We start from the raw sequence: 16559 nt of genomic DNA, 5'->3' as shown, positions 1-16559 counted from the left end.
ACGTCATAAATTATTTTTAACAAAACTTAGAACAAAATATGAAAGATTCAATGATATCAACAATCTTTAAGTAAAGATACAATAAGAGAAAAAAAAATGAATAATAAATAAAATTTAAATAACTTAACAAAATATTAAATAACATTACTTTGATTTAATAAATAATACTTTCGAGGCGTAACAAAATCAATAATCTATTTGTTTTAAAATCATTCATGTAATTTTTAGAGAAAAAGTTGGTTTACAACATATTGTACATTGTCTTTACAAATTCTAAAATGTTCCAGATATTGGTTCCATCCGGCTTGGAATAACTGCGCGGCAGATGGTCTGTGCTTCCTTTAATTTACATGGATAACTATTATAAATATAGATCAAAGTAAAAAGTTCGTCTGTTTTTGCAAAGATATCTAGATAAAACAAGCCATTGTCAAGAGCTGAAAAATAATTTTCCTCTAATTTTTTTTCAATATTTTAAAACTAATGGTAAAATAGTGGAAAGGAGAAGACAATTTATCTTTCAGCGATGTTTTATCCTAAATAAATTTTTACTGTTGCTGTTTTTAGCTTAGGTTTATTTAAAAGTTATTTATGTTCCTATATCGTTAAATTGATCTGTATATCTGTCATGCAAACTTGTCTGCATAAAACTGATGATGTTGTTGATCATGTTCACTACAGTCAGAGCTTGTTGTCCACTTTCTACTAATCTCTTGTTTATGGGGCCTTGTAGGTTATTCTAAAAAAGAGAAAAGTATAAATAAATCATATTATTATTATCAACTACTCATGAAGAATATATTTCTACAATCTACATATTTTAAAACTTCCTAAAAAACAAAAAAGATCAATAAACTTAGTAACTTGTTTTCTCTAGATTACAACTTTAGATATTATCTAGTTTAGCTTTCAATAATTAACAAAGAATATTTATATATTCATTACATATATTAAAAGAAGTAATAGTTTTTTACACATGCAACGTTTGGAATTCAAAGAAACTGAAAATAAAAATCAGACTTTACAAAAGTAATGTGAAATCAGTTCTTCTCTATGGAGCGGAATGCTGGAGAATTGTGAAAACTGAAACAAATCAACTTAATGCATTTCACAATAGCTGCCTAAGAAGAATTTGCAAAATATTCTGGCCAAACAAAATATCAAACCTTGAGCTGTATGCTAAGACCAAGTGCAATAGTATTGAAGCAGAAGTGAAATATAAAAGACTAAGGTGGCTAGGACATGTGCTCAGAATGGAACAAAATAGGTTTACAAAAAAGTGCTTAAAATGGAACCCCACCACTGGTAAACGTAATCAGGGACAACCAAAAATGACCTGGAGGCGGAGCACTGAAAAGGACCTCTTTAATTTGGAATTAACATGGGGAGAAGCTGAGAAACTTGCCAAAGACAGCAGGAATTCATGGGGGAACAAGGTGTCCGTATTCTCTGGCCTTCACAGTCAAAAAGAGAGATGCGTCTGATGATGATGAATAGTTTTATGGTTCATGTCGCCAATAAAAGAAATATTTTCCATTGACATAACCCCGTTTCTCTTAGACAGACTAAATATGGTTAATGTACATATGTAATGTATATAATTAGGTTGTATTGATAATGAGTCATCTGGGTTGTAATTAAACAAGGATGACAACATCCATAAGTAGCGAAGCACAAAAATTATGTATAAGATTTTAAAGATTAGTTGTCAAATACATGTATATTAGGGAAAAATCACGAAACCTTTTCAATATTTGTTTTTAATTTTTTAATACTTATATATCAGTACTATGACTAACAGACTGACGGTCAAAGTAAATTGGATAATCAAAACAACGGGATCAAAGATATCAGGAAAAATGAGAAAAATATAAAAATAGCCAAAAACCTGCAAAAAGGCAGTCTGACCGCCATTGATGTTTCCTTGAAAAGACAGGAAATTTAATTTTGATATCTATAACTGACAAAATTTTGGAAATCGGACCATAAACACCAAAAGTATGGATTAAAATGTGAAAAATACAAAAATAGCCTAAAACCTGTTTAAAGGCAGTCTGACCGTCATTTTTTTATGAGAAGACAGGAAATTTTATTTTGATATCAAAAACTGAAAAAAATTTGGAAATTGGACCATAAACACCAAAGATATGGAGAAAAATGTAAACACCAAAGATAATGGAGAAAAATGTGAAAAATACAAAATTAGCCTAAAACCTGCTAAAAAGCGGTCCAACCGCCATTGATGTTTTATAGTTAATTGGGCTCCTTAATAATGGGAATGTTGTCAAAAAATTTCAGCCTTTTATCTTTTATAGGTGCCGAGAAAATCACGTTTCCCCCAAACTAAGACAGACGGACATACGGACATTTCAAATTATAGAGTAGCTTCGCTACTAAAAATGTCAGAATAGCTTTGTAAGTACAACCCACATTATGAATTATTTAATTAATTCTAATGAGCTTAATTGTAAAAACTGCGTATAATGTTTTAAAATAGATAAAGAATAATTAAAAATATTATTTAAACGTAAATAAGTTAAATCGTCTACACACGCTTAAATGTTTAGGAGATAGAGCAAACGCATAGCCAAATAATAAGCTTTTTTTTCTAATACCAAAATTTTACTTAATCTGACATGGTGACATACGTATAAAAAGGGAATTTTAAAAACCAATGAAACCATTGCAAAAGGAACTTACATTTTTAAATGCTCTATTACCCTACAAATTAAAAAAATAAAATTTTTTAAAATTTTCTATAGCCAAGGTTAAATATTTGGATGCAGACGGCTAGCTTATCAGAATCATAGGAACTTACATTTTTAAATGCTCTATCACCCTACAAATTAAAAAATAAAATTCTTTAAAATTTTCTATAGCCAAGGTTAAATATTTGGATGCAGACGGCTAGCTTATCAGAATCATAGGAACTTACATTTTTAAATGCTCTATCACCCTACAAATTAAAAAAAATAAAATTCTTTAAAATTTTCTATAGCCAAGGTTAAATATTTGGATGCAGACGGCTAGCTTATCATAATCATAGGAACTTACATTTTTAAATGCTCTATCACCCTACAAATTAAAAAAAATAAAATTCTTTAAAATTTTCTATAGCCAAGGTTAAATATTTGGATGCAGACGGCTAGCTTATCATAATCATAGGAACTTACATTTTTAAATGCTCTATCACCCTACAAATTAAAAAAAATAAAATTCTTTAAAATTTTCTATAGCCAAGGTTAAATATTTGGATGCAGACGGCTAGCTTATCATAATCATAGGAACTTACATTTTTAAATGCTCTATCACCCTACAAATTAAAAAAATAAAATTCTTTAAAATTTTCTATAGCCAAGGTTAAATATTTGGATGCAGACGGCTAGCTTATCATAATCATAGGAACTTATATTTTTAAATGCTCTATCACCCTACAAATTAAAAAAAATAAAATTCTTTAAAATTTTCTATAGCCAAGGTTAAATATTTGGATGCAGACGGCTAGCTTATCAGAATCATAGGAACTTTCATAAATTCAATTATTGTTTCATTTTTAAAAGTAAAATTTATCCTTCATTTTTTATACAGAAAGCTTTTCTTTCTTGACACAGCACTTAAAACATTTTATCAAATTGATTAACAATCTTATTGATATACTTTCAAGATATTGCAATTTCAGTTGCAAAATAGTTCACAATGCACCATTAATGCCTTTCAAGAAAGAAAAAAACGGTGGGTGGTGAATTTAAGTAATCCCCCCGACATAAAATTGTTCAATAAATGGGATGGGCAAACAAACAAGTTGTCTAAAACTTAGCCGTGTGGCTGCGGCTTACTAAGGAAAAATTGACTTAATATGCCTTCATATGCGTTATAGTCTTTAAAAATTAAAGTTAAAATTAAAAATCAATTAAATCTGTCCTGGTTGGAAATTAATGCCAGCTTAATAATATATAAAACAAGGACAATCTAGGCAATATGTAGTACAGCAAAGTAACGCCATGGCTGACAAAATCTGGATTGAAATAAAATATTAAATTGTAATGCAAGAGATAAAATAGAAAAAAATCCTAATGTTTTTATTTTGTATGTTTGGGCACCAGTATAGCATATGTTGGAAGCGTAAGTACTAAGTAAAGAGGAGCTGCATAAAGACAACATTATATTATGCCAGAGTAGCTGCTCTACACATTTCTGGTTGGCAAATCATAAAATAAAATAAAAACCAATATTTATTATCATGTAAAACCTTGGTTTCTATGTATATTGCTGATAATAAAGGAAATTGGACCATAAATAAGTTGACGCCTTTCTCTATGGCACTCAGCTTAAAAACAGGCGTCACTTGAATTATGTTTAAATAAGGAAACAATAATAATTTAAATTTACCATGTATGTATTGTACAAATATTTGTGTAGAAATAAATTCTTCAAGGACTGTTGAGGGATAAATTAATATACAAGGCTCAGCAACCGCAGAAATATTGAGCATAAGTATTTTGTCATCATATGCTGCAAAACGTTGAATAATCCATACACGCAAACAACAATTTTGATTCCTAATCTGTAGCATATAAGTATAATATTTATCCTCCCCCCCCCCCAAGCAAAAAAATGATGAATGAAATGTTGAACAAAAAAAGTAAATGTTAATCATTATTCAGTGAAAGAAAGACAGTAGTGTTTTATTTGAGTCAATGAATATTAATATTAATCATAAATATTAAAATGAACTAAATTCTTTACTTCATCCCTATAACCCTGAAAATATTTAAATTTGTGTACCTTTTATCCTCTTATCCTAAGAGCCTTTAGGTGGGGAAAGGAAAAGTGACCTCTCTACCCTATTTCCAATTTAAGTTTAAAAAGAAAAAGTTGAAGAAAAAAATTATAGGGTTGATTTCTCTTGGGAAGTTGGAGATACCCTCCCCGAAAATAGTTACAAGAAGTTATTCTATAAGAAGCTTCACTGTAAAGTAGAACCATAATTCAGCAGTAAGCGAGATCCTTCGCTACAGACAGAAAAGCTTAGTACTTAGCTACCTAGCATTCAACCTATATTATGACATTTTACTGCCATTCCCTATTCTTGGTATGGTATGTCGTACCGTCTGTAAATATGCGTTAAATAACGGCATATTGAATATTGGAATTTTTTTTAAACCTTACTATAAGAGTTAGTTTTTCAAAGAGGAGCAATTATAAAATGTTTGTCAAAAAGTCCAATTTTTATTTGAACAAGATGTTAAGGCCTAATGACAATGAAGAAATTTCCCAATTGAGGTGTTTTTATTTTTATTTATTTAATTTTTATTTTACAACATTTGATGGGGTATTGACAGCATACTTTTGTCAAAATCTAATAAAAAGCACTTTAAAATCTATATTTTCATCCTAATTTCGTATTTGTTGAGATTAGGTGTACCTCAAGGATCTATTTTAGGACCCTTACTATTTTTAATTTATATCAATGACTTAGCTAAATGTACTACTCTATTTACATTACTTTTTGCTGATGATACCAGTTTTTTAATTTCGGGTAAAAACCTTCATGATATTATTGATATTCTTAATATTGAATTAAGAAAAATAACTTATTGGTTTAGAACAAATGAGTTAAGCCTACATCCATCAAAAACTAAATTTATGATATTTACAAAAGATGAATCAACAATTGACTTTGATAGCATTAGTATTAATCTTGATCACAATAATGATAACCAAAATGATCCAAATTTGGTACACAAACTTTCATACGTCAACTCAAGGAGTGAAACTCTTGCAATTAAATTTCTAGGTGTTTATCTAGATCCTAAATTAAACTTTAAATATCATATTGATATGATAAATAAAAAGATTTCACGCTCATTATTTGCTATAAATGCTGCAAAACATATTATTGGTGGAAAAGCATTGCAAACTCTATACAATTCACTTGTCCATAGTCATCTTACATATTGTGCCCCTATTTGGGGAAGTGCAGCAGCATCAACTCTTGATAAAATTGTAAAACAGCAAAAAAAGCACTGAGAATAATTACCAACTCAAAATATAATGCACATACTACAATTTTATTTAAAAATTCAGAAATTCTTCCTGTAACTCAACAAATTGTCTATTCTAAATTACAATTTATGTTTGATTACGTTAATCATAGGCTTCCATGTTCTTTTGATAACTTATGGATTAGAAATAGCACAAGAACAACAAGAGTTCTTAGAAATAATCAACAGTACAATGTTCCATTTGTTAGACTTGAGACATTTAAAAAATTCCCTTACTCTGATCTACCAAAGTTATGGAATGAAATCATTATTCCTAATACTAATCCTAATCCTGAAAATGATAATAATAATGACGAGGTTATGTATACTTTTAGCACAGTTATGTCAAGAAAACAGTTTTGTATGAAACTTAAAGATTTTTTGTTGGAAAAACTTAATTTTATTTGTAATAGAGAAAACTGTTCTGAGTGCATAAACAGATCTTAAAAATTGATTTCATAAAAAACCTAGTGATTTTTTTAAGGAGGGGGGGGGGAGTTGTCTTTTTGTCAGGGAGGGGAGTGTTGTTTTTTTTGTTTTTTTTTGGCAGGGAGGGGAGGGTTGAATACAGGGCAAAGATCAAAGTGGCATTCTATAAAAAGATATTATTTTGAATTGAGAAATTTCTGTTTTTGAAAAATAATAAAATAATAGAATGACAAAGTCTTGAAGTATTGCTTTTTTTTCCTTTTTATGTGCTTTTTTCTTTTTAAATAAAAACTTTACTTATTAATCTTCAATGAAATTTTAAAACTTAAAATATGGTATTAAAATTATGATCTATCTTATAATTTTTCCTTTTTTACTCTCTTTGCTTTCATAATTGATTTATTTTGTTTTATTTTTCTCTAAAATCCTTTATCTATTTTTTTCATCCTTCTTATTATTTACTGATTTCTCTAACATAATATAAATGTTTATTTGTGTTTTTCTTTTTTTTACCATCCTCACAACTCAATTTAACTAAATTAAAGTTTCGATTTTCCCTTAAACATTTAATTTTTTTATGTTCTTTTTTTCTTTTTGTCTTCCCTTAAAAGGGGCTTCAGGAATCAAATACACTATCCCCATTTTGGTCAAGATAGTACTCCTGTAGCTCCTGGTGCATATCCTGAAAATTTTCCTTTTCCACCAATTTATATTTAGTTAATAATTAAACTCTTAGTATATATTATTTTATTTTTGTATGAGACTAAACATCATAATGTAAACTCTAAATTGTCGATAGATAGCAGCAATTTAGAGTATTGTATGTGCTATCTCCTAAGCTAGGGGGTACCTAGCAGCACCAAATAAACATTATTATTATTATAGCTTTCATGGATATTGTCATTCTTAATATACCATGTCCTACTTTAATATAATAATACTAACTTGCACCCCACCCATACAAAATATAAACAGCATTACACTGTGTACCCTTGGTTTGGAATTGTATTTTGTTAAAAGCAAGATTATTCTTTTCTACCACTGTTAACAGCTATATACTACTATTGCTTAACTTTAATGTTTTTTGTTTGTTAAAAGCTATCAATTTTTTCCCCTACATTAAAGAATGATTTTATAGATATTACATACATACTGACGGACAAGGCACCTTTTAGCTGCATTCATAACAAATGTCTAACAAGAACATAAAATTCATAACAAATGGATGTCTTTTAATGAATTCTTCAATCCTCACTTTCATACAATATTTGAATATAGAGAAATTATGTGCCTTGCTTATAACAGCTTTAAAAATAATACTATAGAAACTTTTGTTTCTTAAATTGTAGTATATAATTATTTGTCTCATAAGAAAAAGAAAAGGCTTAATTATATCTCATATTAATTTTACTGAAGGTCTGCAAATAAATTTATTCATGTAATAATTTAGATCTTTTGTTTATCTATGTAATTATCAAACCTTGCATATTATTAGTTGTGCTGCTACTTTTTAACATTATCTTGTCCATCTATCCATTTTTGAATATTATTTAACAGTATTAAGATTTTCTTGTATGTAATTAATACATCTAAAAGGTCTAAGTCATGTCAGATAAATAAAAAACCTATTCATAATACACATATACAGAAGAAAAATAATCTGTGATACAAAAGAAAACTGTGTGTCCGTCTATTAGAATGAATCTCAAAAAAACCAAGTTGAATGTAACATTTTAAAGGAGGTTTGGTTGGGATATAATATATTTCCAATACGGCGGGGGTAAGCCTATGATTGCAATAATATTTTTTAAAAGTTGAGGAAAGCAACTGGTATATAAAAAGATAAAACGATAAGATTATTTAGAATGTATGCTTTTTAGATTGTATCATTGCTATAAAAAGACTAACAGACAAGGGACACTGTATAATGGGTTCAATATTGAAAACTGGAACTATACCTTAAAATTATACAAAAGCTTATTTGAAAGTAAACAACTAAACATATTTCAAAACATAATTTATTGGACCATGTACGATGTTTTTCTATGTAGCGTAGAAGACAAGAGAGGCATTTATTTATCGTGTAAAACAAGGATGACAAAATCAATATATTGCGAAGCACAGAAAATACGTAGAAATATATCGTAAGAAATCAAATGTTAAAACAACATATAGCTAACTACCCTTTCATCTATAGAGTCTAGCACATAGATTCACCAGGGGGTTTGTCAAAACCTTTGGGGGTTTAAAAAGGGGAAAGAAGGCTTTCTATTTTAAGAAGGGGTGTTGACACCCCTCTAAAACCCTTTGCCGCATGAACGAATGTATATTATAGTGTATAAAATAATTTGTAATCCAGACAAAAAACGTCTTAGATAAAAAATATAAAGCTACTTGTCTTTCAGCCACAGACACAAATATTTCTTAAGATACCTGGAATTTATTTTTTTACTATTACCCACAATAATCGGACAAAAGCACTAAAGATAAAAGGTAAACGTGGGTAAAAAGATATCTAAAATAGAAAATACAAAAAGTGCAATATGATTATTTAATAACAAAAAAGTTTTCCCTGAAGCGTAGCTGACGAATGGACAAACAAGTGGCGAAAACTTAGAATAACTTTAAAGTATTGTCAAATTATCATGTTTTTTTTTCACTTGAAGCAATTGGCTCAGATTAAAAACCCTTGCAATCTTAAGCATATCATATCCATCGCTTTTTTAGGTTTTTTTTTTCACACTTCTCCTCTCTCTCATTTTTATGACGTCACATGGCTTATTTTTGAGACACCTTTTCCCGCTACTGTATACATAAACTTGCAGCGAAGTGTAGGAGTGAAAATTCTATCAGGGTAATCTTTAAACAAGGATGACAACATCCATAAATGCGAAGCTCTTAAACGGTAGGACAAACGGACATTAACACTTGTATAGTGTCAGAACTGATAATATATGGTACTTTGTTGTCCCAGGAATCAGTATAACAAAAATCAGAACAATCGGATAAATATATAACATAAAAATTTGTTGTAAAAAATAACAAATTTAAGATGGACGTATGGACATTCTGGTAATGATTATAGAGTTGCTACGCTTTCTAAATCGAACCTAACTACCACAGGAATCATCACCCTGCAAAGCTTGAAATCGATAGGACAATTCTAACTTGCCTAAAATAACGAAAAAATCTATCCGCCTCGGACGTACGGACGGACCGACCCTAATTATAGAAAAGCTTCGCTTTTAAAAAAACAGAGTAAATCCAATTAAGAATATTATAATTAGAAACAATAATGTCGGCATGGCCTTGTAAAATGTTAGGGGATGCGATGTAGAACAATAAAGAACAAGAATGGCAATATCAATCAAAGCTCTAAAATCAGACGGTAGGATAAAGGAACATGAACACTACTAGAGTGTCAGAACTTATAATTCTAATAATACTAATGCTTCGCTGGTTGTCCTATGAATATTTTTTTTCAAAATCTGTTTTAATTGGAATTTTTACAGGAATCGTCATAAAATTCTAACATGTCTGAATTAATGAAATGGGCTAACGGTTACTATGGACATACATTCAGACCCTAATTATAGAAAAAAAACATAAAATAATAATTTCAAGAAGAGAGCAGTTACTACGGATAAATAATCTTTATGAAAATCTGAAATTCCCTATTGTCTTCGTTTTAAACATACACGAAAATATAAAATAATATTAGCATAGTGTACGTCCATGCAATTTTTTTCGATTGAATGCTAATCGTATTATGAATTAATAATATTTTTTTTATTATTTTAGTATTTAAGAATATTGGAAGCTATACTTAAGATTACTAATATAGTTTTAATTTTTAACCATAATCTGTACTCCGATTATTTTATTTTTTTCTTATTTTATCTGTAAATTTTTACTGCTGTTTTTTTTACTGTCCTTGTACGTATGTGTATATATTCTAACAATTTCCTTGTATTACTTTTTTTACCAAAGCAAGAAAAAGGAAATAAAATCTGCCAAACAAATATATAAAGATGCAGGTATTTAATAAGTGGATGAAAAAAGAGCTCAACCGTACTTACTCGCCACTGTCCGTCTAAAATTTTAAATAAACTACATTCGCAGCCAAAGTCAAAATTCAACAACAAATATTCTATTTTGGGACAATCCTATGAATAAACCGCAGCTACAGATGCCTTCCTTTACTATATTTAACAATTTACAGCCATAATAAAGCTGCTTAATTTCTGTGCACTACCCTAAAATCGTTGGCGGTGGTTGTCAAGCTTTAAAATTCTTCTTTTTGCAATTTATAAAATTCTTTTATTTTGTATTCTTCTTTTCTATTTTGTGCTGTCAAATTATTTTATTGAATATCATTACCTTGCCCAATATACCTCCTCAAATAACTTATCAACTTTTTTTATCCTGTCCTTAAATGTATAAAGTAAGAAAAAGTGGTTGTGTATAAAATAAAAACTGACTTCACTACTTTTTCTCGACAAAAAATTTGAGTTTAAACAATGTGTAGTAAAAACCTGACATACAGGCACACGAATAATCAATAAGTAAACTAGAGCACATTAAGATTTTAGAAGTTAAAACTAAAAACTGTTATTCTAAGCTAAAAAATAGGTACTTTAGAAAAACCGGTTTTTAAGGCATAATTTGTTGAAAATCGCTAAATATGTTTATCTTATACAAAACTCCCCAATCCAATGAAGAAATTAAGATATAGATTATTAACTTCTGTCAATGGCAAGTGGGTTAAATTAAGTAATATTTTTGTTCTATTAAAAAACACCCTGTATAATAGAATTTACCCAAAATAAATCTATTTTGCAATCATACCTACATTATTGTATTGTATATGTGCTGTTTAAAGTGCTGTATTATTAACCTATTGTTTTAAGAAAAATGTCCGTGTATTAAGTACAATTTACTCAGCTACTTTCATTATATCTCAAGCGTAACTTCAAAACTTGTATGCTAAGTGGAAGTAGATACATGATTTATTAATTTTCTTGCATAAACATATGAAGTTAAGTTGCACTTCAAATTTACGCGGCCTAACATAAAAGACAAAAATCAGATATTGGTTTGTATTCTACTCTAACTTTACATTTTACAGTTTTTTTTGGGCTGTTTTCTTTCTTATTTTTGTTTTGTTTTTCTACTTTCAACTTTTGATATCTAATATGAAGTTTAAATTAAATACTGCTAACATACAAATGATAAATAAAATATCAAAAGCTTGCAAAAAAAACTAATGATTTTCTTCCCTCAAAACTGTTGTTATGTTTATGTTGTTACACTGCATGGTTATCATGTTTGCATTATTTTGTGTTATCTTAAAGTTTGTTTTAATGAGGTAGTAAAGAAACTCAGACACAAAGAAAATTACTGACAAATATTAAACTCGAGTACCTTTATATCTTCAACAAAATACATCTCCATATTGTTATGAAAATCTGGAGACTCCAGTAAAGTTTCAGCTCTAGACCTCATCTCTGGATCCTGTCACAGGGAGACACAATTTGTTTTTATTAATCATTGGTAGGGGGGCTGACTGACATAAACATAAGATGTTTGTAAACTGAGGGTGCATCCATCCTTCTGACACCCCTCTGCACCACCCTGATACATTTCCAAATACAGCTAAGGTGGGTGTCAAGGTAAAAAAGTCCCCCCCCCCCCTCCATCAGTTAACCCATTCTGAGACGCTTGTTTAACTTTTGAGTAGACTAACAAAATTGGTTTTAATCTTTTAATTTTTCATTTTAAAATCCGCGGAAAGCTGTCTATAATAAGATGCGATAAATAACTATTAACATAACCTTAACTTATCATAAAATAACAGAAGAGGGATGTTATAGGTGCTCCATAGCTGATTGAAGTGATTTTGGTAATGATTGAATGAATAAAAACGCGTGTGCATGTGCCTGTATGATGAATGGCAGGAGAAAAGGAGCATTTGGCAGGACACCTTTCAATAAGGTAAGCGACAGCGTCAATAGTAACGTCCAGGGGCATACCTAGAAAAGAAAAACCAAAAGAATGAAATATTAAAACACAGCATATTGATAATGTGGCCTGTGGCAGCCCGTAAGTTGGCATCTCATGTAAGGAAAAGTAGAAACATTATACGAAATTTTATTGATTAGAGATGCTACGCTTATTATATTGTTGATGATATATTGGAATAGTGCAATTTTTAAAGGCTAAGCTTTTGTGTCCGTCCGTAACAGGTAGCCCTAATCGTTAAATGAAGTAAGTTTCGATTTTAAACTTTGTATGGCGATTCCCTTAACGGTTAGGTAAAAGTTAGAAAGTATGTTCATTTTAAATATGTTGAGCTTTTAGATATTTTGTCATCATGTTTTATGTGATCAAAAGGTAAATTCACAATATATTTGTCAATGTTTGTGTGTCCGCTTGAGCTTGACGGGATTATTACCGTATACTTGGCATGTTTGTTTAATATGGTTTCTGTCATCCTCGATGCTGTACGTATTGGTGCAAAAAATGGGGACAATTTTAAATTGATTTGACGGGGCTGTTTTTTTACGTCACAAGTGAGGGGAAAGAAAAGGGAAGGAGGAAAGAAACCCCCTAGAAAAGAGATGGGGGTATGACGTCACACGCCAAAACAATTTGAAATTTGTCCCCATTTTTTGCACCAATACGTACAGCATCAGAAAAGCATGTTTTGGGACAGGTTTTTTTTTAGATGGGCGTTATTTTTGAGATGACCCATAATTTTTAACGAGACAAAATAATATATCCATATTAAATTTGGTACACCACAAAACACTTTCAGTTGTAAGAATTACAACCACCCGTAAACAAAACCAAAACTATAATTAACATTTATTGTTTCCGTGCACACTTTTAATTACTTTTAAGTATCTTAAAGTAAGAGTTTTGAATATTTATTTCTTGTTTCAGCAACCATAACAATCTTCACAATATTTTTAATTTTCAACAAGTATGACATAATCCATTAAGAGGGTCAACAAATAAGACAAGTCAGATAAACAGAGATTTAAAATATGAAAATAAAAATTAATTTGATATTCAATATTACCTAAAATTTGGTTTTATCCATCCTAAAGATACTGAAATACAGGAATCATAATTCTAAATATGGACAGGATGACAATTTGTGACTGAGTTATATAAATGCTTCATTTATTATTTGAAACCAAATGATCTTAGAATAGGACAATTCTAACATGTATAAATTAACGATAACAGCTATCCGTCACGGACGTACCGAACCTAATTATAGAAAATAGGATATTGGTACCGATCCTTGACAGGTTCAATGTAATTTTGAGAACTAGGTAATTAGGGAAATAGCCTGTTAAAAATGACACACAGAAAACTGTCCCAAATTTGTATTAATTTTGAGGAACAAGACTCCAGTGACGTCATATTTTTCTTTCCCGAAAAAGGGAAGGGGGGGAGAAAATCTCTTCAAAAGAGATAGGGAAAACCCCCTTTTCTCCCATCTCTTTTTTCTTCCCCCCTTCCCTTTTTCGGGAAAGAAAAATATGACGTAACTGGAGTCTTGTTCCTCAAAATTAATACAAATTCGGGACAGTTTTCTGTGTGTCGTTAAAAATGATACCCCCCAAAAGAAATTATAATTTTCATTTTAAGCTGAAAGCAAGATTCACTGAAATGAGAAGAATATCAATCTGTACGTACAAACACACTTAAATATTCTGTCTCTTATACACATATGTAATTGAAACCAAATATTGAGCAAGAAAACACCTAATACTTACACTATAAGCAAATAAAGTAACTTTACAACCTTATCCTTCCATACAATAATTTCTTCCGTCGTTGTCAGATTTTAGAATATCTTTTCTTTATCTTTTTAAGGGGACTAAATAATTACTCCATTTCCTCAACATAAAAATACGAGAGAAAGGAATATGGAACTTTAAAAATAAAACCACAATTTTGTTCATTCTTTTATACATATTTCTTTTTTCAAATACTTTTACAACTAGACCACTCAAAACGAAATAAATCTTTGAATTTGTGTTCAAATTATTTTTCCTTTTATTATGTTAAAATTACAATATTGTATTGTAAACCTTAACCGAGCTATTTTATTATTTTTTCATGTTTAAATCCTATTTGATGTTTTAGTCAATTAGGGAAAGATAAAGCTTTCATGAAACATAATGGGCAGAATGTAGATCTTGTCCTATCCTCTCTATTATACAAATAATAAATATATAGTTACCTCTGTATCAGCTAGGTGTCCAGAATTAGGATGTAGATCTTGTCTTATCCTCTCTATAATACAAATAATAAATATATAGTTACCTCTGTATCAGCTAGGTGTCCAGAATTAGGATGTAGATCTTGTCCTATCCTCTCTATTATACAAATAATAAATATATAGTTACCTCTGTATCAGCTAGGTGTCCAGAATTAGGATGTAGATCTTGTCTTATCCTCTCTATAATACAAATAATAAATATATAGTTACCTCTGTATCAGCTAGGTGTCCAGAATTAGGATGTAGATCTTGTCCTATCCTCTCTAGAATACAAATAATAAATATATAGTTACCTCTGTATCAGCTAGGTGTCCAGAATTAGGATGTAGATCTTGTCTTATCCTCTCTATAATACAAATAATAAATATATAGTTACCTCTGTATCAGCTAGGTGTCCAGAATTAGGATGTTGATCTTGTCTTATCCTCTCTATAATACAAATAATAAATATATAGTTACCTCTGTATCAGCTAGGTGTCCAGAATTAGGATGTAGATCTTGTCCTATCCTCTCTATAATACAAATAATAAATATATAGTTACCTCTGTATCAGCTAGGTGTCCGGAATTAGGATGTAGATCTTGTCCTATCCTCTCTATAATACAAATAATAAATATATAGTTACCTCTGTATCAGCTAGGTGTCCAGAATTAGGATGTAGATCTTGTCTTATCCTCTCTATAATACAAATAATAAATATATAGTTACCTCTGTATCAGCTAGGTGTCCAGAATTAGGATGTTGATCTTGTCCTATCCTCTCTATAATACAAATAATAAATATATAGTTACCTCTGTATCAGCTAGGTGTCCGGAATTAGGATGTAGATCTTGTCCTATCCTCTCTATAATACAAATAATAAATATATAGTTACCTCTGTATCAGCTAGGTGTCCGGAATTAGGATGTAGATCTTGTCTTATCCTCTCTATAATACAAATAATAAATATATAGTTACCTCTGTATCAGCTAGGTGTCCAGAATTAGGATGTAGATCTTGTCTTATCCTCTCTATAATACAAATAATAAATATATAGTTACCTCTGTATCAGCTAGGTGTCCGGAATTAGGATGTAGATCTTGTCCTATCCTCTCTATAATACAAATAATAAATATATAGTTACCTCTGTATCAGCTAGGTGTCCGGAATTAGGATGTAGCTCTTGTCCTATCCTCTCTATCATACCGATATCAAAATCCAAAGTCGGCATTTTTTCTAAAAAATATAGGAAACGTATATATCAAACATGACATATATTCTCAAATATTTTTAAATGAGGTTTTGAAAATAAAAATATTTTTAAGAACTCCATAAGTAGTTTTTCCATATGAGTACTTTGAAGATATCTGTAAATTATACTGGACTTTGCAATATTATTGACAAATTTTGCTCATTCGGTGGCTTAAAAACTTTAGGGACTTAAATCTTGATTTAGTTGTGTAAAATTCCTGTTTCGACAAATTAATATCATTAATCTTATTTCATTAACCGTTCAAAGTTTTTTTTCTTTTAAATCCCAGATATGTTTTGTCGTGTTACTTATAAAAATAAACCAGGGAGGGATTGTACATTGTGCTGTTTATTACACTAGTCCCCAAAGTTTATCATTACGTCTTCTTATTCGTTGGCTTTGCAATTAAAAAAAATGATTGGGTGGTTTATTAAGTTGTGTGTCCAAACGTTTCAACCACTAATTGTAAAATACAGAATGGGTAATTTTGCGTATCACCATTGGGGATATACATCAATATATCGGCCATGGTCCCTTTATATATAACTTTAATGAT

General features: G+C 29.8%; 1 protein-coding gene across 1 annotated transcript; it reads right to left on the bottom strand.

Moving 5' to 3' along the window:
- Positions 1 to 574: 574 nt before the first annotated feature.
- LOC145315148 (uncharacterized) lies at positions 575 to 15987 on the bottom strand. The gene is made up of 4 exons (XM_080155194.1): positions 15896 to 15987; positions 12413 to 12505; positions 11898 to 11987; positions 575 to 739 (listed from the first exon to the last, which is right to left on the bottom strand). The coding sequence occupies exons 1-4, from the start codon at positions 15980 to 15982 to the stop codon at positions 590 to 592; spliced, it is 420 nt and encodes a 139-aa protein (XP_080011320.1). The 5' UTR covers positions 15983 to 15987; the 3' UTR covers positions 575 to 589.
- Positions 15988 to 16559: the final 572 nt, after the last annotated feature.

The sequence above is a fragment of the Acartia tonsa genome, chromosome 3 (assembly GCF_053477335.1).
Source record: "Acartia tonsa isolate MP-2025a chromosome 3, ASM5347733v1, whole genome shotgun sequence".
Taxonomy (NCBI): Eukaryota; Metazoa; Arthropoda; class Copepoda; order Calanoida; family Acartiidae; genus Acartia; species Acartia tonsa.
The sequence above is the reverse complement of the archived record's forward strand: the minus strand, read 5'-3'. Positions and strand labels throughout refer to the sequence as shown.